The sequence below is a fragment of the Pipra filicauda genome, unplaced genomic scaffold, assembly GCF_003945595.2.
Source record: "Pipra filicauda isolate LSUMZ 115617 unplaced genomic scaffold, ASM394559v2 scaffold85_size2586006_pilon, whole genome shotgun sequence".
NCBI classification, from domain to species: Eukaryota; Metazoa; Chordata; class Aves; order Passeriformes; family Pipridae; genus Pipra; species Pipra filicauda.
The window spans coordinates 1,618,101-1,631,343 of record NW_024105042.1 but is presented as its reverse complement, the minus strand read 5'-3'; the positions used below and the strand labels follow the sequence as shown (position 1 = coordinate 1,631,343).

Below are 13,243 nucleotides of genomic sequence, written 5' to 3'. Positions count from 1 at the left end.
GAATTGCAAAATCTCCTGAAGCAGAATTCAGACCTCAAAGGATACAAATCTGGAAGCAGTGGGTGCAAAGCAATATAATTTGCTTGATTAAAACAATGAGGTAACAAGGAAACTAACATAAAATAATATTTCTGTGAATAAATTTACATTTGAATCCTCTTTGGAACTATATCTGGAAATTCAAAGCAGATCTAAACATATCTGTTTCCACATTTACACCAACAGCATTAAAACCATAAAGAAATAAGTAAATAAACAATAAAAACATTTAATAAAGTTCTGAAAAAGAGCAAATAAGAAAAATTGTCATACATATGCCATTTCTATTGTGAAAATTTTTCTTTTTATTTATAACTCCTCTGCAACTCATCTACAAAACTGCTATTTTGTAAATTCTACTTTTACTATTAATGCTCATTGCAATGAGATCTAAGCTGGATACTTCCAGGACCTTTTAGATAACAACATTTTAATACATCATACTCAATTTAGTCCAAGTACATAAGATGGTAAAGAAATAGGTCAGAGAACACAACAAAAGCTTTTCTTGATTCCTGTTCCAACAACAAGAGTAACTAAGCTGCTTATGTTTCCCTAGAACTTTAAACCATATAGCAGATCTGTAATTCAACAGGACTTCTCCACTGTCTGTCTTATCTGAACTTTAAGAACAAGAGTCAGAACTCATCTGTGGGAGGGAAGCTGAGCTTTTCAACACCCATCTCAGACAGAAATCCCATGTACTGCTTGAGCTGTGGTGCCAAGACAAAATTCTCCTGTATGAGAAAAGTCCCAGAGCCTTCACTTGTACTCTGATTTCAGTAAGTGAAAATTCTCCAAATATTTAATAAGTGCATTGCCCTCAGCGGAGTCATTATCCTCTTAAAATCCGCAATCGGCAGCCCTGCCGGGTAGGAGGAGCGGCACGGGGACAGCGAGACAGCAATGGAGACGGCAAGTGCACAGCCAAGCACCCGTACGTTTTGAAAGGCTGAAAAAAGCCACTGGGAGATTCTCCTCTGCATGCACGTTCCAGGCAGGTGGCCGGCATAACATGCCCGTTTCACCGCCCTGTCAATCCACAGCTCAGATTTTAACAGCAAACTGCCAACATCAAACTATCGCACTTGCGTGCGAGTCCTCTTACCTCATCTCTCACTGATGTGCTCCTTGCTTAGTTCGCAGCAGTCTGATTCATCTACTTGTCTGAATCATATTACAGAATTCCTTTAAAGCTTCCCTGGTACCGATGCAATTTTGCTTGGATCTGATTTGACTTCAGAAGATCATTATGTCTGAACCAAGCCCTAAAGCACTGTATATCTTCTTGGACAGTGTTCTAGAAAACACATCTGTGGCTAATTTAACCAGTCACTGGATATCGTTGTTGTTCCACACAAATCCACTTGGAATACAGTTACTCTGGCAATAGTATACTTTCCCCCTAACCTTGCACACTCTCTCTGGGAGTCACTGTTTCCTGGCAAAGTGCCTGCCTTTGACAATGGGGCTTGTCACTAAGGGGCCTCGGAGGTTATAGATGACGCTCTTTTCTGATAGATTTATGTATCACCTAAACAAGAGAAAGTGATGGGATAAAAACTGGAAACTGGTAAAGAAATGACTTTTGGAAATATGAGATGGGCTCGTAATTCACTCAAATTCTCTCCTGAAATAGCTGGCTTTTGAGTAGGTGGAGCAAATTATCCGAATCTGCAGTCTGAATCCATGTTTATCTTTTAACATGGAGATAGCTCTGATTTACAAGAGGCCAATGTGAAACGCTATTTAGTACTAAATACAGTCTCATACATTCTATAATGAGGATGATTACGTGCTGTTGCTGATGCCAGGAAGCATTATTTATTAGCTAATTCAAGCACATAATTTCTGATCTCATGTTTGTGCAGCTTGTTTCTGAGAGTGTAGAGCTTTAAGGAATAACATTCCTCTGGGAGACACTAGCAACATTTTTTGCCTAACCTGCAGAGTCCAGTTCTACTCTTGCCTTTAGGCTTAACCCCCGGAGCACAGTTTTCTGACTGTCTAATCAGGACAGGAATAAGAAGGGAAATTTAAGGAAGTTCAGAAGAACATTCCAGAATTGCAACATTTAAGGAGTTTCCCAAATGAGGACAAAACCCACAAGTACTAAGGCAGAGCTGAATGCGCTTATAAAAAGGGTAATACGGCAGTGCCTGTGAAAGGCAAAAACAAGGGAGCTGTGACCCAAGAGATCTCTTCCAGTCCAGCCTGTCTATGTTTAGATGATGACGACACCGAACTGACCAAAAACCGTGGAAAGATCTCTAAGCCTCTGACAGTTTTTCATTGCTTGTTTTTATAGTATGTACAAACTGAACCCTGGGATTAAAAAAAAACCAAACCAGCACACACTGATCCCAGCACGAGTTGATACAGGAGATCTGGCAATGTTTACTGAATGCAATGAAACAAACAACATCTATTAGCATATTTTTGTTCCAAAAGAAGTCTTACAACTGAAACACGAAAATTACTATACCAGCCCCCTCTTGGTAACAGCTGGTAAAGATCTCTCTTTCTCCATTAGTTTGTAAATATTGCCTATGACCTAAAATCTGCACATGGCAGGGTCTAATCATGCCCCAACACTGCTCAGGACCCAGCAGATTTCAAGGCATCCTACGGACTGATCTGACACGGTAATTACTTCATCCACCAGTGCTGGAATGAAGCACAGCAAATATTTAAAAAAGCTAAAGAAGGCTATTACACAACATGTTCAGGACAGGAAATGAGAACACTTTAATCAATTTAAACTTGCATACACCTTGGAAGATTAAACAGCAGACTAAACAGTGGCAAAAAAAAATTGAACCAATTTCACTTCTCACTTACCCCAGACAAATATTGGGGTATTTTGTAGGTACTCAGGACCTCACCTTTAAATCCTGATAAAGACACCTCTCACGCATAGTGCTCCCCCAGACACAAGAGACTAAGAAGGTGTTTACAAATATTTACTCCCAGAAACTACCCAGCTTAATTCAGGAGCTTTACTCAAAGTAGTAAATATCTGCAGCATCCTAGAAACTGAAGATAAAAAGTTGAGATTACATAACCAGGAGAGTTTCTGGGAAGAGCCAGGTGCTTCCCAGAAGGTGCAGACTTAGCCCGTTCCAAAGCTGTTCTTGAATCCTAACTGAAGGTACACTCACCCTGATGACAAAAATACTGGTCAAATCACAGAATCACAGAATGATTTGGGTTGGAAGGGATCTTAAAGATCATCACATTCCAACCCCCTTGCCATGGGTAGGGACACTTTTCACCAGATCAGGTTACTCAAAACCCCATCCAACCTGACATTGTGTCTGTTGGCTACAAAAATGTAATGCCTCCTCAGAAGACGTGATACAGAGAAATGATAAGAGTTGCTTTTAATGACTATAAAGCAAAAACAACATGAGGACCCTAAGAACCCCAATCACCTGAGAGAAAAGATCCTCTAGTCTTGAAAGGAAAAGGTAAGTTTTTTACAGCTCATCTAGAAAAATAAAAATCAAAGAAGCTTCCAGATTACAAACAGTAGAGATGATGTCAGAATAAGAGGAAAACTAAAATGATCCAACATTTTTAGGTGAGGAAGTTTCAATCCAGAATAATTTTTCCACTTGCCAGAATCAGAAGAAGTCACACTTTCCCTTCCCCTGAGTTTGCTTTTTTCCATTCAGAAAATAGTCACTTTAACTAGGAGCACTGGAGTTAAAAATTAAGCTGGTCTAAAAATTTAACAGCTCTGGGCAGTAAGACAAAACAAATTGCAAGCACAGCATGAGAACACTCTCTGTATTCCTTGTGCTGAGAGGCAGAGGTGGGTCTTGCCTAAACCCAGCTCCACAAACGTCTGCACCCAAGCACCTCCTTAAATAGGACACTGCCTTTCTCTTGCCTTCATCCTTTCCTCCTGATGAAAACCCAAGCTTTACATTTCTGCTTTAAGGAATATTCCTGTGAGTCTCCCACGTTTTGCACTCCCTGTGTGGTGCGGCTGGAGCGACCCAAGGTGTGGAGCTTGTGGGGAAGGCGATTGAGGGACCATATTCCAGTTCCATGGGCTCCCTGAGCCAGCACACAGCACAGCTGGGACTGGGGGAGCAGTGCCTGGACTTGGGGTGGCTTAGCCTGGCACAGATCCACACCTTTAGAAAAATGGGACTTGAAGAGCTGTTTTAGGGAAACCTTGAGCATGTTTCCTCCCTAATGAGTTCTTCCTCAAAGATTAAACCCTGTAGGTTGGCCACAGCAGAAGGCTCTCAATGATTACAGTATTTATTTTCTTTTTGAGCTCTACGAATTGTGCTGGGTAAGAGAAAAATATGTTGTATTGCAAGGAAAAAGGAACTGCTGAGCATGCATTAGTGGAGTCACAGAGCCCTGATATCCTCAACACTGCAATTCACAGTCCTTTATATTTTTACAAGAGAACTGATCTTGGTTTTGTTACTGTTCTTGTCAATCAATTCTGAAGCAAGAACCCAAGAATCCCAACTCTACTCGACTAACACTGGAGCAAACGCAGAGAGGGAGAAATGCTTTTATTTTCTTTGTGCAAAATCTCAAAAGAATTCTGTGCCCTGTATGAAATTTGCATGTATAATAGTCTTGTAGTTTGACCAACAAAATAAACAAAATGCACAGAACTTTACAACTGAGGAGAAACTTGGCACATGGCTCACAATTCCTCAGCGAGAAAATGAAAATGAATATCAGGCAACGTTTCTGGAACAGAGCACTTTATAATAATTTTCCAAATGTGTCTAGAAATACCTTGTAGCAATTAGTATTTTTTTGTCAGGGCAGTATGCTTCACTGGAAATCAAATAAATACAAAGAACCTTGCAACAGTGCTGCATGGAACAGCAAATACAGTGGAGCTGGCTAAGCATGACCTACATGTGTGTTTTAAAAAGACTGTGGTGCACAGTTGGGTTCGAGCCAGCCACAAAACAGGGACTAACTAGCCAGAAGGCTCAGATTCCTGCTTACTCAGAGTTTAGGAACCCTGGTTAATCTTCACTTTATGGACAACTTCCATTCTTTAATAAGATAGAAGAGTTAAAAAGAAACAAAAAGAACTAAATGGATTAGCTTTTAACAGTCTCCCACGCCCAAGTTCCCCATGGCCTCTTAAAGAAGATGAATGATGAAATAAGCATCCCACTACTGTTATGACAACTTGATGTTCGCAGTATCACTCACTAGTCCCCAGATGTGGTCTGCCTGGGGACTTGTCTCACTACATGACATTACAGTTCTGGTTACAGGTGGCTTCCACTGACAGCAACGAACTCCCCCACTGACCTTACTTATCTGGCACAACTTATGAGAGCAACCTTAAGAAGATACTAACATATTATCAAAGTGTCTTGTCTTCGGGTGCTGGATACTTTGGTATCTGTCTTAGAGAAGATAAAAAATAAACTGCTTTAAATTTTTAAAACCAATGAAATAATTCTTTCGCTGAGTCTCACCTCTTTAGGCAGGTATTGCCCATTCTATATATTATTATTTATCGTACCATTTTGGTCTTATTTTTTACAATGCTAGATTTTCAGAGTTGTATTTTATTCCTTTTTCAATGAAAGAAGAATATTCTGAATATTTATAACTGTATTTAGAGATAGTGTTCAGGCTCAAGATGACTTCAGAAAGATGAAACAGTATCAAACAGGGGAGACAAAAAAGGGGCAACACAACTATGAGCACTTGCCTCTGAAATTCAGCAGTAATCAGACGGAAAGAGATAGCCTTGGCCATTTCTGTTTCCATTGTTTGGGTTTTCTTCCCAGGCAACAGCAAAGTGCCAAGAAGCTCACATATGGATTCCATCCCAAAATAACACTCGTCTGCTCCATGAAACTATTAAAGCTAGGGATCATGGGACATTTTAAATGTAATTTCTTTATTATTAATTTGGCAAGTGTTGTGCTTTCTCATAAGCTCACCCATTCTGCAGACTTAACACTCCCTCTCCCTCCTCCAATGACTAAAGCACTAAAGGAAAAGAAATGCAGAGAGCTACATGCTGCCCTCTGTTACACACATGTCACCACACGAGTCCAAAGAGGCTGCTCAGACACATGAGGACAGACCATGGCCAGCAGAGCCTACTGAGCTACCACAGTTACATGGAAATACCACGCACTGCCTGTCTGAAGGTGGCTGATGAAAAGAGCATTTTCAGACTGGTAATGATTGTTTTCTTATTTGCCACTTCAGTGAATGGATAATCTTAAAGAGACTTCATATACAGCCACCCAAAAAGATGAATAGTTTCAAGTCTCACAGCCTTGTTTATATAACATTTCCACCTGTTTGCAATCACTGATGACCCAGTAACAATAAAGTGAAGAAACAAGATTAGCAGTGAATAGCCCAGAGTCTACAAATTTGAACAAGATAAAGTACATCTTTAACCCATGAAATCAAAACAACAGACTGGCAATCCTTTTGCTGTGTCATTATTCAAGTATATACCATTTTTTAATCCAGAATCTTAGTGTATAGCAACAGCTAAAATCACTTAACTCATATCACCACCATAAGATGCTTTGAAAGTAAACTGAAGCACAAACCAGTGAAATAACTTGTTCAATACTCTATCGCCAGTCAGCAGGAGAATTAGGATTAGGAATCATGATGCCACATGCCCTGTGCTAGCCAGTAAACAAGAGAGCAAGAAAAAACCCAACTAAAATGACAACAGAAACCCCACGTCCAGGATGAGAAATCTCAAATTACTCTCATGCAAAATTATTCTCAATTATTCTGTAAAAGCATCTCAGGGTCTGTATGTTTTACAAAAAGGCCATTTCAGCCTTACTGCCCTGTTAAACCAAAACCACAGATAAACAAATATAAGTGCAAATACCTGTTTCCTGGATCTTGGTAACTGTCAGTAACAAGAGTGGATGGAACACCAACTTTTTCCATTATTTGCTTTAACTAGATGTGGTTGCTATTTAAACGCTAAAGAGCTACGTGAGATAATCCAGAGGGTGCCTAGAAGTGCTCACTCCAAGTTAAAAAATAGACACTAGGGCAATTTGGTGGCTCAGAGTCAATCTAGTTCTTGCCTAATTACAATCACGTTAAATGACAGTACTCCTCCAGAACAAATGATCTAGTGATTATCCCCTACCCGGAAAAGTCAACAAGCAGCACACAGGGGAGGTGGCCTCACAACCACACACACTAAGCAAAAGCTACACATCCCTTTTATTTCCGAATTAAAATGTATGTTGCCAATAGCACAGCAATGCAGTATCCTCTTACCAGTGACCTCTGCTAGAGAATGAGTAACATGTAGCTTGTATATTAATTCATCTTCAGACCTCACCTCCAACAGGCGCCAACGATGTTGTATAACAAGGTCTGTGGCTGACAGCAACACCAGCTAACCAAAAGCCTTTGTTAAAGCTGTCAGAAATTCCCTGAAGATAAAACCCCACCACTTCTCCTCTCCAACGGATTTTTCTGATTTTATAGCTATAAATACTTGAACATTCTTGCCTCTGACATTCAGATATGATTACGATACAGCCATCATACTCTGAGTCAGTATGCACTACACCAGTAAAACCAGTCTCAACTGGGATTTCTGCCAACAATATTATATGTTGAACATCCATCCATCAATTATGGTACAATAAGAAGCGCAACACCTGAAAAAACACATTCCAAGTATGAATGACCACAGTAAAATATGACTATTAGAGTGGCATCTTCAGAGCTAATTTTTTAAAAGTTTTTTAAAAGTTTCATGGCCATGAGAACACTTTTTTTTAAGGTAAACTATTTTGCTTTTGGAAACTTTTCCTCTTATTTTATCTGCTTCAACATTTACAATTCAAGCATACCAAATGCTAGTACTAGTACTTCACTAGAACCAGAAAGCTAAATCAATTGGGCTAGGTATCTCCCCTGATAATTAAGTAAGCATGAAGCAAACAAACAGTGAAACAAGTTTTTTAAATTTCACACTTCAGAAAACTAAGCATTACTAGCAGCATTTAGAAAATCCCAATGAATGACTTTGAGCCCAGCTGGGCTTCCAACATTGGTAGCAAAAGCTACTCCCAGTTATGCTCATCTGTAAATGTGGCACAGCTGCCAAGCTCCTCCAGCCTTCCAGATTGGGCCCATAAAACTTACTGTGACCAGCTTTACGGTAAAAAAAAGGAATCGTTTTAAATTTAATGTTCTTATTGGTTTTGTTTCTAAGTCACTTTAGATTAATGTTTTTGAGATTTTTTTCTTTAGCTGCTGGAGTAAGAAGAAAAAGAGACAAAAAAAAAAGACCGAGAGAAAAAGAGAATGAAAAAGAAGAAAGAGAAAACTAATGCCTTTTCTATTTATCTTTTTCATAAAATTTACAGTGGTTCAGCAATATCCAAGAATCAGAGCATACTTGGACCTCAGTGAAACAAATTTACATGCTCATGGCTGTGACCAGCACACATATTCTGCATCTGAACCATTAATAAAACATTAAAAAATATAATATCAAACACCAAGGGGAAATAACTTCAGTCCCTACTTGCACTTTTTAAAGTAACATCATATCTGTTAACACTACAGCCACAAAAAAGACTAGAAATAGAAATCTGACAACACTGCCTCTGGAATGAGGTTGTTTCAGATTCTTACAATACTGGATTATCAAAATAACTCCCATGAAACTGGTACACCAAAGCCAATAATAGTACAGATTTATACTACAGTCTTGGCATCAGGTTCTCTCATTCTCTCTCTTTGAAAGAGGATAGCAATTCCAAAACAAAAATGTGCCTCCCATTAATGTATTTCCAACATTGTGCTTTCCATGAAAATCTGAACTGCCAGCAACATTTCTGCTCAGTATGTTTTGAGCAAGACATTTCTAGATTCTAAAAAGGGGTACTTAAACTTTACCGCAGACTAACTTTGGACTATCAGATCCCATCTCCTAGTGGGAAACCCTCCTTTATATGAGTGCACTCTCGTCTTCCATAAGGAAATTCTTTCTGGAAGTAAAGATTTCTTACATGAGTAAGGGTAAACATGATGAGGACTTGAATGTGTGAGCTCTTAAAGACAAGTACTGCTTCCTTTAGATTTTGTACAACACTTAGCAGACTGTCAGCACCTGACCATAACAAATGTTAAGAAAATATTTAGAAAAAAAATATAGACATTACTCTGACTTCATTTCCATCAGTCTGAATCAGGAGCAACACAGCTGAAGTTGTAAGTAAAATTATGGCACAAAGGTAAACCTGTCAATGACTGCAAGAAGGTGAAGATTTTTTGTCAGGGAATGGTAAAAAATCCCTCTCTTCTTACATGCTATATATAGTTACATTCATTAAACGCTTCCATATCTGACAAACCAGCTGACAGAGAGATTCAAATAATGCCACCACTTAAGGCATGCTGCCCAAACATATTCATTAGAAATTGGAAAGCTTTGGACACACTTCACAAGATCCATTACTTAGCACTAGACATTGCAACTTGCACAACCTGGCCTATCATATGATGCACCAAGGCGTTTTTCTCAAATTAGATTCCATTTGGAGAATCAAAAGATATCTAACACTTTCAAAACACTTCCTCAGAAATACCACCAATGTGAATCACAAACAGAACGTGGCATTTAAGCATGAGGTTGAGAAATTTGACTTCTTCTTCTGCTTCTACTTCAGAGATACATCTCCCCAGTTCCTGCTGAATATCCTCTGATCATCACACTGCATGACTTCTCAAATTAACCAAGCTAAACTTTGAAGATACACCTCCCACAAACAGAATACTGACAATTACTAGATGCTACTGGTTTTAACTCTGTAACGGTCCAGACATCTGATAAGGACACAGACTTCATCCATCTTTTATGGTCTATGCTTGGAACCTTGAGTGCTAAGACTGAATTCTTGCCTCAACCAACAACCCAATGTGATCTTGTCAAAACAATCTAGTGCTTGCACTGTGATTCCCAAACCATAAAGTAAGTGATAACATTCCTTTTATTCTGTACTCTATCTTCTTTATTACTGTAATTCTTTTACAGCAAAGATGGTTTTAGGTACACCCACCACCAAAAAGAAGGCTGAGATATTGCCTAGTGCTCCTAGATGCTCTTTTGGTCACACAATTAATCATACTAGCTGTAATTCTCAAACAATTTCTGATTTTGATTTCTTCCTTATTCGTATTTGTGCATTCCAGTGTCTAAGGCTCTGCTCTCCCAGTGTGCACTCCAATAAACACTATAAAACTTCTGTCACTGAGTATTTATTGACTTAAAAGCTTCTATCTCCAAATCCAATTTCAACTGCATTAAGAAAGCATATTCTCACTCGCTCTAGTAGATATATATCAACTCGATTGTTTGCAAATTCCTGCAGGCCAATACTGTGCCATCTTCTAAGCTCTCTTCTACCAACACTTCTGCAAGGAAGGTGGGAACAACCTTTCTGTTTTACCAACAAGCAGAAAACCAAGAAATGTAGGGTTTATGCTTAGTTTTGGAGTTACACGGACGACTTACCGGTGATAGGCTTCCCGACGGTACTTTTTCAGAGCATGCCCATCCATGTTTGCAGGGAGATCTGCTGCATTCTGGAGTCGGTCGCTCCATGAGGTTGTCATCTTCAAATGCTTATTTATTGCTGAAAGAGGCAGAAAAGCTTGCTTAAGTTCAAAGTTTGTTTCACCTGAAAGTTGTCTGTTTCCTGGTATGAAGAGATGCAATGCCACTCAGGAAGTCTTGCAAAGTACCCGGTGGAATGATCTGAGTTTGCAGGTCAAGTAAGATGCTGTTCTTTGAGATGTTAAAACAGAGACCTGGGAAGGGTTTTCCACATGGTTGAACTGCAAAGATATCCTACCCATTGTGGTGAAAATGCATTTAGAAACAGAGACCTTGTTTTCAATGATGAAAAGGGGTAATTTTTCATCCTAAAGTTACCAGTATGCATTAGATGTAGCTCATGGAAAACCTATCTTTCATACAAAAGATAAATTCAGTAGGGTAAACCCTACAAATCCCACTGGTACTCACCTTGCCACTTTTACCACAGAATAAAACCAAAGAGCCTTGTTCCTGGCCATTTGATCTCTAAGCAAAGACAAAGTTTCAAACTGATGCTATATTAGCAGAAACAATTGGAAGGAAAATAGAAAGATGATCCTTTGTCCTCTGTAGGTCAGACACATTCAGACAGAGCAAACCTGTAACATGAGCAATACAAATATTCACCAGCAGATCTTCACAAACATCAGCACCCCTTCTCAAGTACTGGTTGTCACAACTAAACCACCAACAGTCCTCATCAGGAAGGCCCTGCAGTGGGGAAGCAGGGATACCTTTCCCAATTTTGTTATTAGCACACTGGGGCGATCCTGCTCGTCTGCTCCTCCGGCCAGACCCACGTCCCACTGCATTCCCTGGCACCAGCTGGGGTGATGAAACAGCCCCACTGTGAGTCAGTTCAGCTCACCAGTCCAAGCCCTCACCCATCAAAACCAACCAGCCAAAGGTGAGCAAAACCTGGGTAATTCTCCACTGGTCAGCTGAACCCAGCTCAACAACACTATCATTAGAGCCAGTGTGGGGAACGGGGTGGGAGATGCATCCCACAGTGATACCAAATTAGGTATAACATGAAACCACATTCTTGTGTAACCCACACAACTGCTGGACTGCAGGCCTTGGCTTGTTTGCTCTTCCTTAGAAGAAACACAACCACCCACAAGCTACATGGGTAATGATACAGCAATGATACACTTTTAAAATGTGATTGTGCTCCTTTTACAAAAGGGAAACCAGACCATTCCAGCAAAGTAGAGAGCAGAGCAAATGTCCAAACTAGCACTAGAAATCACAGTGCTCTCAGTGTCACACGCATGCTCACTCTCCTCAAGAAATCCATATAATTTTTTTGTGTTAAATTTTATTAATGAGCAACAGTTGCAATTGTCACAGCATTTCTTAGTCTATTTACCTAGTAGTTGCTGGTCATAAAAATCAAACAAACAGCAAACAGCTTGTGTGTAAAAAATATGTTCCTCCTCCTCCAGCATTCTCTGCTTGTCTCCCAGTTACTATAACCAAGGTTTACAAATGCATCTTCTGCCATATCCTAAAGGTCACCAAATTTAGGCCCTGGCAGGCAGCCCATGGGACTGCATGCCATTGCTGAGAGCTCTCCCCCTGAATTCCCCACAACACACCCAGGAGAGGAGGTCACCACAGCGAGAGGGCAATGGGCCATTCCAGACAGCCGCAACTTCCACAACAGGGCATGCAGGGAGAATCAGCTTCTAAAATAGCCCCAGCACCAGCCACCAAAGGCTTACAAGTAACTACCAGCTATTTAAGCCGTGCCCAAATGCAGATGGAAGGCAGCACAGGGCACAGAACTAAACAGCCCTCAAGCATCAACCTGTTCCCATTCCACTTTGAAGGCAGGGCACTGTCTGCAGCAAGGCTCCTCAGGGGCAGCAAGGGTTGCAGTCCTTGGGAAAGGAGCAGTGTCCCTGCAAGAGTGACACACTCCAGGTCTGCAGTTGAGACATGCATCAGAGTGAGGGATCTGCTAAGACTCCAGGACTGCAAAAGGCAGAACACGATGTGTCCTCTGAGGCCGTGTCTATCTATCCCATGGACATTTCAAGATGGTCCAGATCATCACAGTCTTGGTCTATTTTAAAGCTAGTAGCCTAGAACTACAAATCCGGATCCAAGACACATATACATTTAAGGCCTCCAAAGGGTATGTTAAATAGCTCTGAAAAAACTGTTGCATGGTTGGTCTTAGGACTCTTAGACAGCTCTGGGTCTAGGTGTTCCAGCTGAAACAAGTCCACATCCAAGCTTCCTGCCATTTAGAGGGGCTACACCACTGTGCTTACCCAGCCAGACACATAGCAAGATTCAAAGTTTCACCCCCACAGCCAAAGTCAGAGACTTTCCATTCTGCTAGCCTCTTCTTCCCATTTCATCTGCTTCCCATCACCATCACACCACATCATATGCTGACTCGGGTACTAGGATAGGACTGCTTCCAGTGGCCATCCATGCCAGGCATCTGATAGCATACATCAGTAATATCCCACAAAATACCCTAAAATCCAGATGGCAGAAGAATTTTAGCAGGCTACCTTTATAATATCCTTTCTAAAATGAGGAATCGGTGAAGCAGTTTGAACTCCT

The 13,243-nt window shown here is 40.4% G+C and overlaps 1 protein-coding gene across 1 annotated transcript in view; it reads right to left on the bottom strand.

Annotated features, from left to right (window-relative positions):
• Positions 1 to 13,243, bottom strand: part of NT5C2 (5'-nucleotidase, cytosolic II) — a 60,450-nt gene that overhangs the window by 30,936 nt on the left and 16,271 nt on the right. Inside the window, exon 2 of the mRNA XM_027738632.2 lies at positions 10,577 to 10,697. Within this exon, the coding sequence (XP_027594433.1) occupies positions 10,577 to 10,677 (101 nt within the window). The 5' untranslated portion in view covers positions 10,678 to 10,697. The remainder of the gene's footprint in view (positions 1 to 10,576; positions 10,698 to 13,243) is intronic.